Genomic DNA, 18,060 nt, shown 5'->3' on the forward strand with positions numbered 1-18,060 from the left:
TTAGCACCTGGTTTCTTTTACAGCAATTATTATTGGCTACATATGTGTGTTGCCTTCTTCTGAGATGAACTGCCATGTTTTGCCAGTACCAGTTGGGACCTTCTCTTAGTTTGATAGAGCCATTCTGCCAAGGTCATTCCCAGTTAAAAGAGAAAGCTTCTTTAGTAAGCACCTTGGTCCTTCAGCACCTTTCCTTCTTACAGATTGCCAAGCAACAGCAACAGCTCATCCAGCAACAACACAAGATCAACCTCCTGCAGCAGCAGATCCAGGTAAAAGGGGAGCTTCCCCCCCTCTAGGCATAGCAAGCGGGGCTGATTCAATAAAGGTTATTATCCTGAACAATGAGGGATATGGCCTTTGTGCCTTGTTCTGTTGCAGCTTCTCCACATAACTAGGGGAGAGTTGTTTCAAGGTGTGCAAAAATTAACAAAGAAGCAGTTTAGAGTGTTGGTGGATTCAACATGATTTTAAAAGGAGAGAGATGCCTGTCATTGCAACCCTCAGCCCCTTGAGTTCAATGAAAGCTGGTTCCATTGAAGTCAGTGGGGCCTTTTTAAAAAAAGTAAATGTGCGTATGGCTTGGGGCATGAGTCATACAGCACGCCATCATGCACAGGCCTTACTGAAATGGAGTTCGGTTAAGCAAAAGGTGTTCAAGCCAATTCTGCACATGTCCAGAGGTTGGCTTTGTACACAGTAGTCATGGCCCTACCAGCTACAGGTAAAGGGCCTGGCGGGGTTATGTGTATATGTCCACATGTCTTTCTGCTGCATGCTGAACACATGCATGCGTGCAGAGCAGGGACAGGTTAACACCATCTGGTCCTGTGAGCCACTCACGTGTTCTTCTAACATTTGAGTGTGCTTATCTGAAGCCATTTAAAATTGGCATTTTTATGGTACATCTATGAATGTAAATTGGTTTGGCATTAGTGTAATTGTGAGATCCCCCCCCCCCCCGCCCGGCAACTGAGAAATCTCTGAGAACTCTGGTCTTGCGAGGTGGTGCCTTGTTAGCTAACCCCTTCACATAACAGGTGCTCCTTCCTTTAAAGGTTTCCTTACATTAAAGCAGAGGTGAACAGCCTGTGCAACTCGTGTAGCCCCCTGGCTGCTTTGGCAGCCCCCTCCCAGCCTGTTCTTCCTGCTGCCAAATTTTCTGCTGTTGGGACTGCAGAGGCAGCAAAAAGAGGGTGAATCTGCTTTCAGACAGACTCTGTATGTCTTGTTTCCTTGCAAAAACAAGGGGAATGCAAAATCAGCAACAGCAGCACTTTTGGTTGGTGTGGGGGACTTGCTTGGTTCTAGGGGAGCAGTCCAGTCCCCTGACCCCTGGATATTGCCTGCCCTTGTGCCAAAACCATGACTGCTAAAGAGGAAAACTAGGAGAGTTATATCCAAATGAAGCGATCTGTGTTAAGTTCCATGTCCCCAGGGGGTTAAATTTACCTCACCTCACACATGTGCTGCTTTGGATATTCTGAGGGGCAACTTATTCACATGACTGGGAGGGAAAGCTGAAACTTCAGGCCAAATGATCAGCTAATATCTATGGAGGGGAATGACAACAGTACAGTTAATAGCAGTTGACAGGATCACAAGAAGCTGCCTTGCATTGCATCGGGCTATTTATCTTCTGTCCCAATCCTGTCTGGGACTGGTGGTGACACTGCAAAGGTCTTTCCCATGAGCTGTTACTTGATATCTTAGCTGGCAATGCCAGGGATTGAATTTTGGACCCCCTGCATGCAAAAGATGCTCCACCACTGAACTGCAGCCTATCCTTCTGTGAGGAAGGGCAATTTAGATGTGGGTCATGGAGTCAGGGGACAGACTGAATCCCCCACTCCCTTTCATGCGCTGTAGCCTCAATTCAAACCCTAGTGGCTGCTTTTAGCAAAACGGGGGAAAGTGGAAAAAAACATTGGGAATGTATTTGTGCATCTATAATGCATTAGCTTAGATTGACACTCCAGTTTGCCTTCATTGCAGTGTAAATAACACCACTCTGTTCTCTTTGGATGCATTGCAAGAGTACATAAAATAGTTGCGTAACCGTTTGATACTACAGCAGACCCAAAGCCACAGTGCAAAGAAGGAAGATCATGATCATTGATCCCTCTATATTGTAATCCAGTAGAGAGTCCTTGGGCCAAATTAGCAGAATATAAGTTTAATTAATAAAATAGCTCCCTCCAGGTGTTCTCAGACTTGTCTGGATGGGTATTGTTGTTTGCTGATGGTAAATTCGTATTTGGCCCAGTCTCTCTCTTTGTCCCCCACTTCCCTTGTTCCTTTCTCTCCAGCAGGTCAACATGCCCTACGTAATGATTCCAGCATTTCCTCCCAACCACCAACCTCTTCCTGTCACCCCAGATCCTCAGATGGCACTCCCAATCCAGCCAATCCCATGTAAACCAGGTATGGAGAGGCTAAGAAAAATGGAATTTGGGTCATGGATGTCCTGGATGCTTTAATTCTGGCATCTTGGGACGGGAAAATGATTTACTCAGAATTACAACCATGTGATTAGTGAAAAGATGAGTCAGGGCACTTTCACTGAATGGGATGCATCCACGTGAAGTTTCATTCAGTTTGAAAAGTTAGCCAGGGCTGCATGAAATCCCATTGATTCTAACGGAAAATACCTTGCGCTCTATGCAAACATTGGCCTGCTACATGCCCATCCTGCCCCAGGTGCCCTGCACCTGCACCTAACTCACAGACCTTCGTGAATTGAGCGCACAGGTCTGTGTGGGGACTCGTAAGTGTGTTTGGTTGAGTATGTTTACCATGATCAAGGAGGTGTCCAGTTGCAGGACCTGTGCAGTTGCATTTACTGAAAGTTTATGAGAAAGCTAGGGGCACTTGGGTTGGAGTATGTCTGCTTATGGATCCATTACAGTATGCTGTGAAAAACATGGAATGTATAAAGGCAGTGTGGATGTCCCCATACATTCAGACTGGGGAACAATGATTGGCTACTGAACAAATTTAGTTTTATACAAATCTTTTTGATTTGCCTATCCTGGAGAGGCCTATTTGGAATTTCTTAGTTCTTGATGCAAAAATCTTAATCCCTTGAGATTTGTTGCTGGGAGAGCAATTTGTGTTTCGGCTTGACTCTGTCCTTCATCTCTGATTCTCTTGTTTCTGTATCTTTATAGTAGAGTACCCCATGCAGCTTCTGCACAGCCCCCCTCCTTCAGCACTCAAGAGACCTGCAAGCTCAGGACACCTGCAGATCCAGGTGAAACTCCCAAAGAGGTTTCTTTGTTGGCTTCCAAATTCCCCATGAGGATACTTTTCTACTGTCTGTCTGTCTGTCTTTTTTTTCAGGAACCTTCACAGCCACTTAACTTAACAGCAAAGTCTAAAGGCTCTGAACTCCCCAATGCCTCCAGCTCACCTAGCTTAAAGATCAGCAGCTGTCAGTCCCTCAGTTCCAGCCACGGAGTTTCCCGGGAGCTGCAGGCCAGTCCTCCCAGTCTCCCTTTGGGTAAGTGCATGAAATGTGCTTTGTTCTGGCTCTGAGCTGGCACTGAAGCAGTTCTTCATTCTGATCCCTTAAAAGTGTACACTTATTACAAAAAACAGTAGTGAGGCTCATCAGGTTTTCTAATTGGAATTGCCCCAACTGCAATTGAAAACTAGTGACTAGCTCAAATTAACATTCTAGAATGGAGCAAGTCAGCAGAGCTCCTTCCTGAAATTGCCATTTAGGCTAGTTTCCAATCGCTACAGCAGGTGCTAGCTTCCTGTTGCACTAATGGGAATTCCCATTAGTACAATGGTACCACTGGATACTGCCCAAACTATCCACAATTTGTTAGCTTACTCCTGATTTTATTTGAGTGCCGGGGGGGGGGGGGGGGGGGGAATCAGGCGTTCCTGGATTCAGGAAGGACCTGAATATCACATTTCTCAAGATGTGCTTGAGTTTATTTGGGATTGTTTTCCTGTATGGTATTTTTGCACCAGAGTTAAAGGAGCAGATGTTGTGCCTTAGTAGCCGAACACAAGCTTTGTAAGCAAGAGGTCTTGGGTTCAGTTCCCCACATCCCTGAGTTAGCTTGGGAAAAGCCAGGTCTGAAATGCTGGGAGAGCCAATACTGTGCTAGATGGACCAGTGGTCTGACTTGTGCCAAGATGTCAACATGTTCATTGTATGCGTATTACATTCTGTTTCTGAACAGGAGGCTGGCATGAGACGGTGATTCTCTCTGTGTCTCTAGGATCACTAAGGGTGCAATCCTGTGCATGTTCAGACAAAAACCAATATAAATACGTGTAGGGTTGCACCTTAATGGCAATTGTCTCCCATTTAGTCATGCCGCTATACACAAAATCAGACAGAGAAGATGGATTTTTCCTTTCACATGCATGCATAGGGAGGAAGTGGGGTCCAGTCTGCAGAAATAATGGCACAAGCAAAGCAGGTGTTAGTATTTTCCAATAATCTGATGCAGAGAACATGGATGAGATCTAATCTGTTTTATATTAGAGGTGCAGTTCCATGATAACTGCAGATAAGGGAAAGCACAGGATAACGAGAAGAATAATCCTTTCAGGGTAGGGGAGGGAGAGTCCGTAGTGAGAAAAATACTACCACTTAAGCCCTATTGACCAGAGCAAAATGAAGTGAGTCGTGCCTCCAACTGCTTCTGCCCCCACTCCCAGAAGCACTTTTTGGTTTGTAGACAATAGATCTCCCACTGTCTCCTGCGGGGGAGGGGCAGAATCCCCTGTACCAGCTCCAGCAATGGTATCATTTCCAACTGGTGGATCCAAGCCACCACTGATTTGCCCTTAATATGCCCTCAGAAATGCCGCCCCTGCACTTATTGCCAAGGAAGTAATGTCAGCAGGCAGCCATAGTGGTGGAAAGACCCACTGTGGGGGTGGAGCTCCCTGTCCTCCTGTATGGGGGAGGTCCACTGTATCCCATGGCTCCTAAGATTGCCCCAGAAATCTGAGAAGAAAACTTGGTGGTTTAAAAAGCAGATTCACTGAGTACTTTAGAAGGTAATGGATGGACCTAGAGACCTGCCTGCACAGAGGCAACTTGCTTTCTTGACTGACTTCTTGAGATCTGAGGATCTTGGCAGGGATGGTAGTGGTTGCCACAGGGTCATGTGACACCATTTTTTAAAAAACAATTGTAGGGTTCCTTGGAGAGGGAGATGCTATAACCAAAGCAATCCAGGACGCCCGACAGCTCCTACACAGTCAAAGCAGAGCAATAGATGGATCTCCAAATCATCTCTACAGGAAAGTAAGTGGTAGTGCAATTACAGATATCACTTTTGATCTGGGTTTACAAGGGCAGTATGATAAGAATGCCTTCTCTGGTAAAAGGACTTGAGTGAAAATTAAGGTGTTGAGGGAAGTGGCTGTGTGTAACTGTAGTGAGGAATTCAGTGCGATAACTTCATCTGTAAAGAAAGGAACTGGTATCTAGGTTTTTTCAAAGCCTTCCTGCATGATAGAAATAGCAATGAATGGACTTCCCAAAGCTCAGCTCAGGCTGGGTTCGTTAAAAATGAACTAACTGGGAATGATTTGGACTGGGCTTGAATTAGTTAATTCTCAACTTAGGCTCATTAGGAGCTTCAGGCCATTAGGAGCATAGCAAGATTTATAGGCCTCTTACTACTTCTTTCTCACCTCCGAAGAACACAAGGAGGGCTTGAAGCCTCCCCAACTACATTTCAAAACCTGTGTCTCCACTAACGCCCAGAGAATTCCTGACAGGTGCAACAAGAAGGGTTGCTGCCATACCTGAGATGCAGGGACAGTATCTCGGACATCAAGATATTTAAGAACTGTTAATGGGAAGCTCCAGAAGGTCTTGACACCCACCGGTCTATTTTCCAGGAAGCCTTGACACCCACAGTACTGCTACAGGTTGCAGCAATGGTTCTTTTCCTTGCTTACCACCAGAGCTCGGTTGTCTAAGGGATGGGACATGCCACTGGGGAGGCTAGAACTAGCTAATTATGAATTGAAGCTGGACTTTGAAGAGATTTGGGACAGTTTTATACTTAGAAGTTCACTAATTTTGAATTTCAGATGCCATCACTAAATAAAACAGAATATTTTAACCTAATTCCCATTTGCAGTCTGTCTTGTGCTTTCAGTGGTACCTTCTACTTAATTGGAGTAATTTTGCTATTCCTCCCTTTTAGGAACTTCTTGTCCTGCACTTGTTGCACCCTGTTTTTATATTCTCCTTTGCAGCCCACCTAAGGAGCAGCTTTGGGGCTGTGCAGTCCTGCATGTGACTCCTTATTCTCAGTGGTAAAATGGAGGTCTTCTCTGGTGACTTCTTGACTAGCATGGGATGAAAAAATCTTGTCTTGTCAAACATAGACTAGATGCAATGCAATGCTTTGCTTGAATATTTCATTGCTAGTTGCTTCTAGCTTGTCCTGGTAATATGTAATAAAGCATCTTCCCATGTGTTTTCAGGACCATGCCAGCATGGATTCTTCTCCTACAAAAGAACAGGTGGAGGAGACTTCTTTGCAGAGGCTGGATGAATCCATGTTAACCTGTGATGGGGATGGTAAAGAGAGTTGTCCTTCATGTCTTCTGAGCAGAACTTTGGCCTTTGCTGATTTTCTCACAGCTGCTGCTTCCGTCAACATCTTGCCTGACTTTGAAGCTCTGGGCAAAACACCTGTAAAATTAGTTCAGTTTTGGTGGTGTAGAGAGCCCGTAATGTTGATGAACACTGCTTCTCAGCTTCTATGGAGTTTCTCATACTGCTGAACTGTGAAATCCACATTGTAGTACCTCACTTGTTGTGGTTTCTAGAAATGGAGATTTTCTCCTGTTGGAATGAGTCTTCAAATTATCTTATTCAGGGTTATGCAGCCCTTCAGATTTTTTTGGCTGCAGCTCTGACAGCCTATGATCATTGGCCATGCTAACTGGGAATTTGTAGTTCAAAACTTGTTGGGGGCGCCTGTTTGCCTACTTCTGATCTAGTCCATAAGTTCTCAAGCAATGAGACATGCTCCTTTGGGGTGGGGGCACTGGGGATATAGTTTTGAGAGAACCCTGAAGGTCTGTTTTTCTTAAAAAGTAAAGCATTCCAGGCCTCTGTAAATGTCCAGTCTCAGTGTTTTCCCACAGTGATCTCAAGTAATCCTGCACCATCTGTACACTCCACTGTGAGGGCCAGGGAGAGGTCTTGGAAACAGATTGGGATGTCAGATTCATTATAGGTCAACACTGGTGTGCTGTGTGAGTAGAAGGGTGAATATTGCATCTTTCATACTGCAATACTGAGGGAAAGTTTCTGCAGCAAGACTTTCCTTTGTGTCCCAGTTTAAAGGCCCAATAGCCTTGCCTTGCACTGAATGTCATAACTGCAAGTGTGAGAACTGAACAACAGTTCTTTGTCGTGGCCTCTGTGCATCACACATATGTGGAGCCACCCCTGCTTCCAGGCCCCAGGATAAGGGGGAGGGGGTGCCCACCAACTTCCTCAGCTTGTTAGTGACTGCACATCTTGCTGCATCTCCTTTTCAGTTTGAACTTTGTCACTTACCTTCTGTCTATTGTTTCCTTCTTTGTCCTTCCCTTCCTCTCCCTTACCATATCCATCTGGACCATGGCTTACTCCACCGCCCACACTATGCGGAGGTTGCTGGGCTTTGTGGCTGCCCCACTGTCAGTGGTATGCCTCCTTTTCCCTGGAGATCCCTCCAGCTCTGGTTCATGAAAGTCTTCACTACAGACAAGGATCTTCATTCCATAGTCCCCTCCTCCCCACCAGGGTCAGAAACTTAGCCAACCTCTCATCTGGGGTCCCTTTCTCCCCACCACAGCTGGAGGTCACACTCATGACAGATGCCTCAAAGACAGGATGGGCACTCACTGTGGAGATCTCTTGGGCCTCTGGACTGCCCAAGAAACCCGAAGCCATACCAACCTCTTGGAGATGCTGGCCACTCACAAAGCCCTGGTCTCCTTTCAGGACTCCTTGAAGGGCTGCCACATCCAAATCACCAGATGATACAACAACTAAGTATTACCTGAACAAGCAGGGTGGCCCTCACTCAGCCTGCCCATCCAACCTTGCATCCACCATCTGGCAGTGGTGCCTGGAGAGAGCTCTTCATCCCAGCCATCCATGTGGCTGGCCACCAAAACACCCTGGCAGACGCCCTGAGCTGTGCCACCTCAACACCCCATGAATGGGAGCTCAATGACCTGGTCCTCCACAATCTCTTCACCAGGTGGGGCACCTCAGAGGTGGACCTCTTCACCACTTCCCAGAATGCCAAGTGCCACCTTTTCTGCTCCAGAGTTGGGATCCCAGAGAGGCCCCCCTAGGTGAAGCCTTCCTTCTGAAATGGGATGGGGCACTTTTCTACACTTCCCCTGCTCCCCCTGATCACCAAGGTGATTGCCAAAATCCAGAAGGGTTAGGGGTAGGGTTAACCCTACCCCTAACCCTCACCAGCCCCTGGTGACTGCAATAGCCATGGCTCCTGCACCACCTCCACCTATCCAACAGGATGTTCCTCTGCCTCTCAGAGATTCATAATCTCCTCTCCCAGGAAGGGGGCCCTGTCCTCCACCTGGGCATCAGGACCCTGAACCTGACCACCTGGATGATTTGTGGGCAGTAGACCCCTATCCGTCCTTACCCCACCCCTGCGCAGTTCCCTCTATCCTTCATGCTGCTCTTAAGCCCTCCCCACCCCATAAGTCCTACCTGGCTAAATGGAGCGCGTTCACACGCTATTCCATGTCAGGGGGCCTAGGCTCCTTCCACTCCCCCTTATCTCACCTTCCACAAGGACAAGACGGCCCTCAGTCCAAACCCACAGTTTTGTCTCGTGGTCACATCACATTTCCACATCAGTCAGGACATCTTCCCAAGCCCTTCCACCCCCATGGAGGCCTTCCTCCACCTGCTGGATGTCCTCAGAGCCCTCGCCTTTTATAAGTCACGTACAGAGGGTTTTTGCTGCATGAACTGCCTCTTTGTGTGCTACAACAGCAGGCCAAGGGGATCCTGTCTTGTTCCAGAGATTATCCAAATGAGTCTCCAACACCATCTCCCTGGCATACGATATTACTGGACTTGACCTTCCCTCATGTTCCTGCGCACACTCTATGCATGCACAGGCAACATCCCCTGCTCTCCTGACTGGCATCCCTCTCCATGATGTAAGCAAAGCTGCTACATGGTCCATGCCATCGACCTTTGTCCGGCGCTACAGACAGGATGTTTGTGTAAGACAAGACTGCACCCTTGGCCAAACAGTCCTATCAGCTGTCCTGCCATGATCCCAGCCCCACAGCCTGCTGAGGGGAAGCTTGCTAGTCACCCACATGTGTGATGCACAGAGACCATGATGAAGAAAGGCAAGTTGTTTACCTGTAACTGTAGTTCTTTGAGTGGTCATCTCTGCGTTCACACAACCCACCCTTCACCCCACTGGCTGCCATCAGTTGCTGGGCCTCTCATCCCTGTCCCAGGTGCTCAGCAGGGCTGGACATCACGTCCTTGATTCAGATGCCTGGAGATGACATAGTCTCCAAGGCAACTGAGGAAGTGGGTGGGACCGCCCCCCTCATCCAGGGACCTGAAGGGGTGGGGGCTCCTACCCACTTCATGACATTTTGCTATGAAAGTTTCTTTCCAATCCTGCCCACATATGAGAATGCACAGATGACCACTCAAAGAATGACAGTTACAGGTAATCAACTTGCCTTTCTTTGGAGCTACTAAATGGAGGAGCCATACAGGATAGAATACATTTAGTAGAAAAGGAATTCTAAAATATGGGGGGGGGGAGGCACAAATGTGCATGTCAAAGAGGTGATGGGGCAATCAGGATAAGGAGGTATTGAAGAAATAACAAGGGAAACTTCCCAGGTTGCTGCTGTAATTCACCATCTCTCTCATACCTAATCAGTGTTGTTCAGCTCCCCTCTGGAGTATCTTCTTACAGGTTGTTCCTTGATCCTTTCCTCACAGGCTCACGGCATTTCCCTGAATCCAGAAACAACAATCACATCAAGCGTCCTATGAATGCCTTCATGGTGTGGGCCAAGGATGAGAGGCGCAAGATCTTGCAGGCCTTCCCAGACATGCACAATTCAAGCATCAGTAAGATTCTAGGTAAGGAGGGGTGCCCACACAGTGTCCTTTCTGTAGTTCTGCCCCCCAGTGGCTTTGGGTGTTTTTCTAAGGCACGATTTTGGCCCCTGTGCACCCTGAGGCAGGGAATTACTGCTCAGCTCAGGCAGGTTCTCACAGCCTATGCATTGCTGTGATAAAAGCAAACAAGAAAATTCTCCTCCTCCTCTCTGGCGACTGTCTGTCACAATTGTCTGAGTCTTCAGAGCTGTCACCTGAGCATGTCAAACAGTTGTGAAAGCAGCCTTAAAAAAGAAGAGAGCCCACATAAGCAGAGAGGAAACCAAAACCAACCCTTTCTCAGAGAGCTACATATACAGCTGTGGTTGTGGGCCTTTTCTCAAGTCAGTGACATGAATTGCAGACTTATCACTCATCCAGTGAATGTGTTCTCAGTCTCGTCTGTCAGTCACACTACTTGTCCCAGCCAGTCTCCGCTTTCACAGAGGTAACCCCTCCACTGAGTAGCAAGGCTCAGGCATAAGCTGCAAGTCCTGGTTGTTTAAGAGGCTTTGTTTGCTACTGGAGGAAGGGGGAAATAAGATTTCCAGTGCAGGAGCAAAGTGCTGAGCTTGCTGTGGTAGGATGTGAAGTCTGGTCTGCATCAGTCCAAGGAGCCAGTGCTGGAAAACCTAGAACTTAGAAGAAAGACTTCCAGGAGGGCAGACTCTTCCTTCCACTTGCCATTCAGTAATGAACATGCCTACCAGGTGGAATACATAGTGGTTCACACTAGGGATCCAGCAAGATCCTAATCGGGAGGCACAGATGTCTGCAATCTGTAGAATGCTTGCATTCATTCTTATCAAGCCTAGGTTCTAGGACTGGCAGAGAACCCTGCCTAATTAGGCAAAAAGAATGGCTCATCTCCAAGGCAGATGTGTCTACGCGATAAAGGGAAGAAGGTTCGTGGGTATGTCAAGGAGGTGGGGATTCAGTATAGGAACAGCTTCAGGAGAGGTGAGTGGAAATTCATCTTGGTGGGGAATGCTGGACAACCTACTTCAAATTCTCTAGGGCAGTCTTACCCAACTGGATGCCCTCCAGGTGTTTTGGACTAGAGCTACCAGAATTGCTGACCACTGGGCATGCTAGCTGGTGCTGATGGGACAAGTAGCCCAACGCATCTGGAGGGTGCACAAGGTCGATGAAGGCTGCTCTGGAGGTCCTTCTTAGAATCTTAACGGCAGGCATTTGATCATCTAGACCGACCTCTCTGTTAAAGTATATGTAGCCAAGAATATTTCTGTTATCAGCTATGTTGCACCAAGGCAGGGTGCAGAACCTGTTTCAGGGCAAGGGCTGAATTTCATTTCAGAGAAGCACTCTGGGACTGCATTTCACTGGTGGGATGGCTGAAGGGAAAAGGCTCAGGGCCAACATTACTAACATACTTTAGCTTAAAGCTCTTACTGCCTGCAAGTAAGCCTTAGGAGAGGCATTTCAGCCGTGTAGAATGCAGGAGCAGCACAGTGGAACTGCACAAATGCGGTGGAGTCATCAAACAGTCCTTGACTGGGGGAAAGGGCTGGAAAGTGGGAGGATGTGGCCATGTAGGAAACCCCAGAAGGCAAGACTGGGATTCCAGGATGGGGGTTCCACTAGTGCTAGCTTTGACTTCTTGCCAAACCAATCCCTCCTGGGCCAATTCCTTGTGATTAAGCCCATTTCTTCTCCTGTATGAGGTCTAATCTTAGCAACGCACACAAAATACTCCCTTGAAACAAAGGCTTTTGTGTAGTACTGAAACTCGCAGCCCAAAGCCCATTAGGAAAAGGTCAGGCACCCGACCTCTTGTGTGGACAGGGTATGCTCTAGAATTCAAAAGCACATTCAGTTTGGGATCAAGTTCCACAAAAATGAATGAAAAAAGATGCCCGAGTACATTCACTGAAGCCTGAAGCACAAAACTGAAAACAGTCTCTAAACTACTCTACAGAATTGTCAGAAGGGGTGCAGCAGCTCCCTTAACTAGGTGTGTTGCACAGTCTTGTGCCTGTTACAGGATGGGTTAGTCAGATTGCCATATGCTTCCAAAGCAGAACAAATCGTTTCCCTTTTCTGTATCACACAAAGTGCCATGGTGTTGTTTCCCCTAATTATGTTTCTAATATTCTGCATCACAGAATAAGCACCACAAATAGATGACAATTTTTTAACAGCAGAGGCAAGTAGTTAGTTGCACTCAATCAGTCAGTTTTATTGTTTCTGACAAAAGCCATAACTGCTTTTTTGCTGTCAGAAACAAATGTGATAATCTGTAAACTATATACCAATACTGAGCGATGCAACACACGTGTGTATATAATAAAGCAGATTATCTAGCCTAAAAATGATAATCTAAAAGGCAACATCCAAGTCTGGCAAAGTATATCACCATGGCAACACGCAACATTTGAATTGACACAGTAGCATAGGATTTTTGCAGTGGCCACAGTGAGCTGAACCACTTTTATGAGTGCGATTGCCTTGCACTTGCCATTCAGCAGAAGATCCAGCACATGGCAATTATCCCTGTTAGCAAGCTTATAGACCCCAGGGGTTTGCTAGAAATGTCCAAACAAAAAATAGTAATAAGGCAGGTCTTCCTCCACAAATTTCAAATCTGGCTTTGCAAGCTGCCCAGGTGGATGATGCTTCGGTGAGCATTCAGTGCAGAAGCCGGTTCGTTGTCGTTGCTGTGGTTGTTCTTGTTCATGGCACTTCTCTAACTATGCAGGGCCTGATTCTATGCACGTTCTGAGAGCTATAGTGCCCTTTTCAGCCTAAACAGACATGGGATAGTGCCCAAGCTTCCTGAGGCACTGCTTTCTGCCAAGCTCATGTTTGGTTCTTCAATCTACACATATGTACACAGACACCCTAGTCCTCCTAAGGTACTGTCATTTACATGGTAGTAAACAGTGTTCCCAGATTCACAGTGTTCTTTCTATAAACCAAAACATGCCTGAGACATAGAGTCACTTAAAAATCTCTCGCTATTTGCCCCTGGGGTTCTTTTGGCACCCATATGACGTAAATGTATTGGGGAAAAAAACAACATGTCCCATGCTCTTCTGACATTATTTCAGGTCATCGTAGTCTGTTTTGAGTACCAAGAAGAGGAGCAAGCCCCCTTCTTCACTCAAAACTGGAGGAGCTGAAACCTGGAATCAATAGTTATGCTGATTGTAAGAGGGAATGGACGTTCATAGGGGACAATTGCCTCACCAGAAGCAGTTTTATACACATTACAGAAAAATTGCCCCAAATTCCTATTCCAAAATGTTTTATTCCCAGTTCATGCCAGTTTATGTTGAAGTTTTGCCTATGTGGTGCAAAAAAGGGTTGTTTTTATTGTTTCTATTGGAATATAAGAATAGCAAATGTTTGGAGATTCAGAAATGTTGCTGGGTGCCATATATGCAACGATGGGGGCTTCAAGCATGTTCAAACAAACATCCAGTTCATGTGCTGTGTGCTTTCTGGATCTGGGCCTTTTGGTATTTCAAACATTTCACCATGATGAAAGCGGCAGCAGCAGCAGCAGCAGTGTGGGACATTTGATAGCCCCTAAATTTCTTGGAATTCAGGTTGAAGTCCCAAAAGACTCCACATAGGAAATTTGTTAGTTACTTTTAGGTACTGAATGAAGTTTAAGCAAACAAGTGTAATACCTTTAATAGGCATGTGCGTAGTTCAGAGAAAATATGCAGGCGTTCAAGGTTTCCAAACCTCTTTATTAGACAAGATGTTAAACTAAGCAGGTTGCAGGGTGAATGGGTAGAATAGGAGGAGAAAAGGGGGGCGGAGGACTGGGTCAGGGTCATAAAGTCAAAGTCATAAGGTGGTGGGGGAAAATAAGAGGGTTTGCAACAGGGGGTATGTCATATTCATTGTCGCTTTTATTCTGAGTTTTGGGGTTGGGATTTTTTCTTCGTGTGATTGACTTTGTCTTTTGGGAGGGGGGCCCAATAGAGTCCTTCATATAGAGAACTAGAACTATGCAGACATTCATAGAAGCCAATCAAAAGAGCAAAGTGAATGGAGAAACACCCTGTTTGGTTGCATAAAGTAAACTCTGCTAAATAATATTCTTGGGAGAGGAAATTTTACATTAAAAGCTGCTGTCTGCATGACAGCCACATCAGACTTGTAATCAGCTCATGTTATGGGCAGTAATAGACAAAGAACCCAGCTATAATTCATCTATACCTTTGCAAGCACTGATTTCGAGGACAACCTAAATCATGAATATTCTGTTTAAAGTGCACTTGAAAGTCTATGCCAATAACCACATTTTGAGAAGTTATATTATCTCTTCTCACTGAAAGCATAACTCAGAAATTATGTAGAAGTCTGTGAACTTTGGATAGTAGCTTACACCTGTGCTCAAACCTAAGCAGGGGGTGTTAAAAGGGGGAAAGCACTTTGTGAGAGTCTCTCAGAACAATCTTTTATCCATCACTTTCATTCTGTTCAATGGGGCTCACTTCCAGGTAAGCAGCTATAGAGTGCTGCTTTAAAAACCTCACTAAGGGCTATGTCCAGTTCTTTGCACGTTATGTGTAATTTCTTTGTACACCACAAGTATAGAGCATTAAATGTAACAACAGTGGTGCCTAATATGGAAGTAGCATTCTGTGACATAAAAATAATCCTCCCCAGTGGTTGTCTACCTTCTCTCGGCCCTGGATTTCCCACATTGTGGCCTAGTGCTATGCTACTGGCTCATCAGCTAGTCTAGCTCAGCTGGCTATTTAAAGAGATCAATGTGGTTTCTCAAGAACTCAACCATGCTCCTGGGAGTGAACATGCATCACATGTTCAGCCTCAGGGTTTTGTGGGTTGCTCGCACCATGTTTAATTTGAACTCATGCATTGCTTCTCAACTTGGGGTCCCTTGTTCGGGGGCTGGAGGTTTTGATCGGGTGCTAACTGCAACCCACATTGGCCAAGACCTTCAGGGGACCTTGTGAGGGTTTTCTTAACCGTTGGATGGAATCGTGTTTGGGTGTGAGCTACTTACTATATTAGACTGCATGCAGGAACTTAGCGGCATGGCTTTGTCTGAATAGTAACCAGCTTGATAAGATTTCTCACGTGTCATTAGAAACATAAATTTGTGTCATTTTCAGTAGCCAAGTACTTCACCTGTTAATGGATGTAGCATTGGTTGGATCTAAACAGGAAGCAGAATGATAATACAGCTTGAATCCCTTCTGACTACAGGTGGTGGTACCATTTTTGAACGTTCCATTAAGTTAAACAAACATCCATCTTGCAAGTAGTAAACTAGCACACCAGGGAGAAAGCCTTACTCTTTGTTATGCTGGTTTCTACTTGCAGGAAGGATTAAAACAAACAAGGTAGGGCAGAATTCAAAAACGGTATTTGCTACCTGAAGTGGTACAGTCTTTACCACTTCTTTCTGTAGTGTCTGTAGATCTGACCTCTGTCAAGAGAAAAAGGAGATGTGGGCTTGCTTTTCTTTGAACTTAACTGTCAGAGAGCTAATTTGGGCACCTCATTGGCTGCAATTTCCCATCTGAGAGCCCACGGCAATGTATCTTTGTGGAGGTGCAGTTTTTCTTTTTAAAAAGGAAATTCTCCCCACTAAGGCAGTTGCCAACTGGTCCCCTTCCTCTGTTTCTCTTCCCTGATCAGACTTGCCTGAATGAAACTTTCCCTATCTCTCCAGTCTGCATTCTTCATGCACACTCTGGTGGGAATGAAAGTAAAGGTCACTCAGCCCAGGGAATTCAAATCACACAGCAGGCAGCCTATTTTAGCTGTTGCACCTGCTCACCATACCTTGCGCTTGAAAGAATTCTGAGAGCAGCATCAGAAGGTGACAGAAAAGGTCAACTGGAGGGAGGGGTTCTAATTGGCCATAGGTGGGCTCACTGGTTAATCCCAATTTTCGGGCCTTCCATATACAGGGAGAGAAGAGTCAAGGAAAGGCTGTTTAGTTCTTTGGCATTTCACATTCCCATTTGCCTGCTGTGGCCTTTGGGTCTTCTCTACCTCTTGTCCCTCCTCCAAAAAGTAAAATTAATGCAGAGTTGGGTATATATAGTCCCCCTCTTTATACATGGTAACATATACAAATTAAGTTTTTAGTCTGTGTTTCCTGTTTGACAATAGCTGTTCACCTCAAATGAAAATTTTCTCCATGGTATTTACTCAGAGCAAGATTGCATCATGTCAGGGTTGATGTTCACAGCTGATGTGGTAGGAAGCATGTGGAGAAAACTGTGGTCCTTCCTTCTGGCTAGAGTGGAGTGAAAATATTTGACAGAGACCTTCACTAACTTAAAAGCACCCATGCACACTCTCTTGCTATTTGTGAAGCAAGGAAAGGGTAGGTTTCTTTTTCTAAAAAAAGTGGCTGATCCACTATGTGAGCTCCATCTGGTCTATAAGTTGCCTGAGCAACGTCTGTGGAATTTGTGATGCACAAAACACATCAAAACCCATTAACTGTATATGCTGGTTTGCCAGGAGTTTATCAATCTGTTCCTGAAATTCGAATAGGAGGTATGTCAAGCCCCTGGTAGGCGCCTGTGCATGGCCATGCTTGACTTGATGGGGCACAAGTTGTACAGGCCCAGCCTAAGTGCAAAAATGCACAAGAGCATGAGAAATATAGCACACTCCTCTCTTGCTCGATAGTGAGAATTGAAATATAGAAACATGAACCTGCTCAGCAACTGAGATCAACAGGAAAAGCCCTTTGGAGGAAGCAGCCTTGCTTGCAGAAGCCTGCTTCTTGGGCCTGTAGGAAAAGGCTCCCAAACTCTTTAACACAGTCCATCTAGAATTGCAACTGGTCCCTACTCTCTCTGCATTCAGGAAGGGGTTCAGGGCATAGCTTTCTAACATTGTTTTAAAAACTGTTATGGATGGCTTTTAATGTTTTTAACACTTTTTAATCTTTTATTTGTTTATGAATTGTCCTGACTTGGTTTACTTAAAATGTACTAAGTAAATAATTAATTCATGAATCTGATGTATTCTTGGCATTTCCACCTGGGAAGGAGAACAGTTCCTGAAATGCTTACTGTTTGTGATGTGACAACATAGGAGTCCTACCTTATGGCTGGTCTTGTATCCAGCTCAAGTCTTTTAAGAGATTCAACACTTTCTCATCATTATCTTTTTTAGGGAGATTGTTCCAGACTTGGAGGAATGATAACTTATCTATATTTCCCATTTCGTACTTAAAATACATGAATGACGAGCTGATACCCACTTGGTTTTGGGTCCCCCTGTTCCTTTTTGAACAGGGGGACCCAAAGAACAGGGTCAGACTAATGAGTGCCATGTTGCTGTAGAAAGGAAACCATGGTGGAATCTCTTCACTTGCCTCTTGCCCTTCTTTGCAGGTTCCCGGTGGAAATCAATGTCAAACCAGGAGAAGCAACCCTACTATGAGGAGCAGGCACGGCTCAGCCGCCAGCACTTGGAGAAGTATCCCAATTACAAATACAAGCCCCGCCCCAAGCGCACCTGCATTGTGGAAGGGAAGCGGCTCCGCGTTGGGGAATACAAGGCACTGATGAGGAACCGGCGCCAGGATGCCAGGCAGGTCTACCTGATTACGTCGGGCATCCCTGTCCCCTTCCCCCATTTTCTTCCAAGCTCAGCTCTTTGTACCAGAAGGTTCTGGTTGCTGAAATGCACCTAGTCTGGGAAGACAGCACTGCATGTGCTTTGCAAAAGGGGCCCTTCACCTTAGGAAGAAATGCATTTCTCAACCCATTCAGTGAATCAAGGGTCATGGCCAGCAGCTAATCTTTTCCAGTGCCTCAGCCATCCACTAGAGGGCAGCATTGCTCAACCACCCTGGCCAGTGCACTGTTTTATCTATTTCCATGTGGGGAGGTGGGGTTTGTATTGCTGGAGATAAG

The 18,060-nt window shown here is 45.9% G+C and overlaps 1 protein-coding gene across 1 annotated transcript in view; it reads left to right on the top strand.

Moving 5' to 3' along the window:
• Positions 1-18,060, top strand: part of SOX13 (SRY-box transcription factor 13) — a 34,059-nt gene that overhangs the window by 15,050 nt on the left and 949 nt on the right. Inside the window, exons 6-13 of the mRNA XM_044445434.1 lie at positions 204-272; positions 2,310-2,424; positions 3,171-3,253; positions 3,343-3,502; positions 5,169-5,278; positions 6,475-6,571; positions 10,007-10,150; positions 17,536-17,752. Of these exons, the coding sequence (XP_044301369.1) occupies positions 204-272; positions 2,310-2,424; positions 3,171-3,253; positions 3,343-3,502; positions 5,169-5,278; positions 6,475-6,571; positions 10,007-10,150; positions 17,536-17,752 (995 nt within the window). The remainder of the gene's footprint in view (positions 1-203; positions 273-2,309; positions 2,425-3,170; positions 3,254-3,342; positions 3,503-5,168; positions 5,279-6,474; positions 6,572-10,006; positions 10,151-17,535; positions 17,753-18,060) is intronic.

This window comes from Varanus komodoensis, unplaced genomic scaffold (assembly GCF_004798865.1).
Source record: "Varanus komodoensis strain SLA01 unplaced genomic scaffold, ASM479886v1 scaffold1, whole genome shotgun sequence".
NCBI lineage: Eukaryota > Metazoa > Chordata > Lepidosauria > Squamata > Varanidae > Varanus > Varanus komodoensis.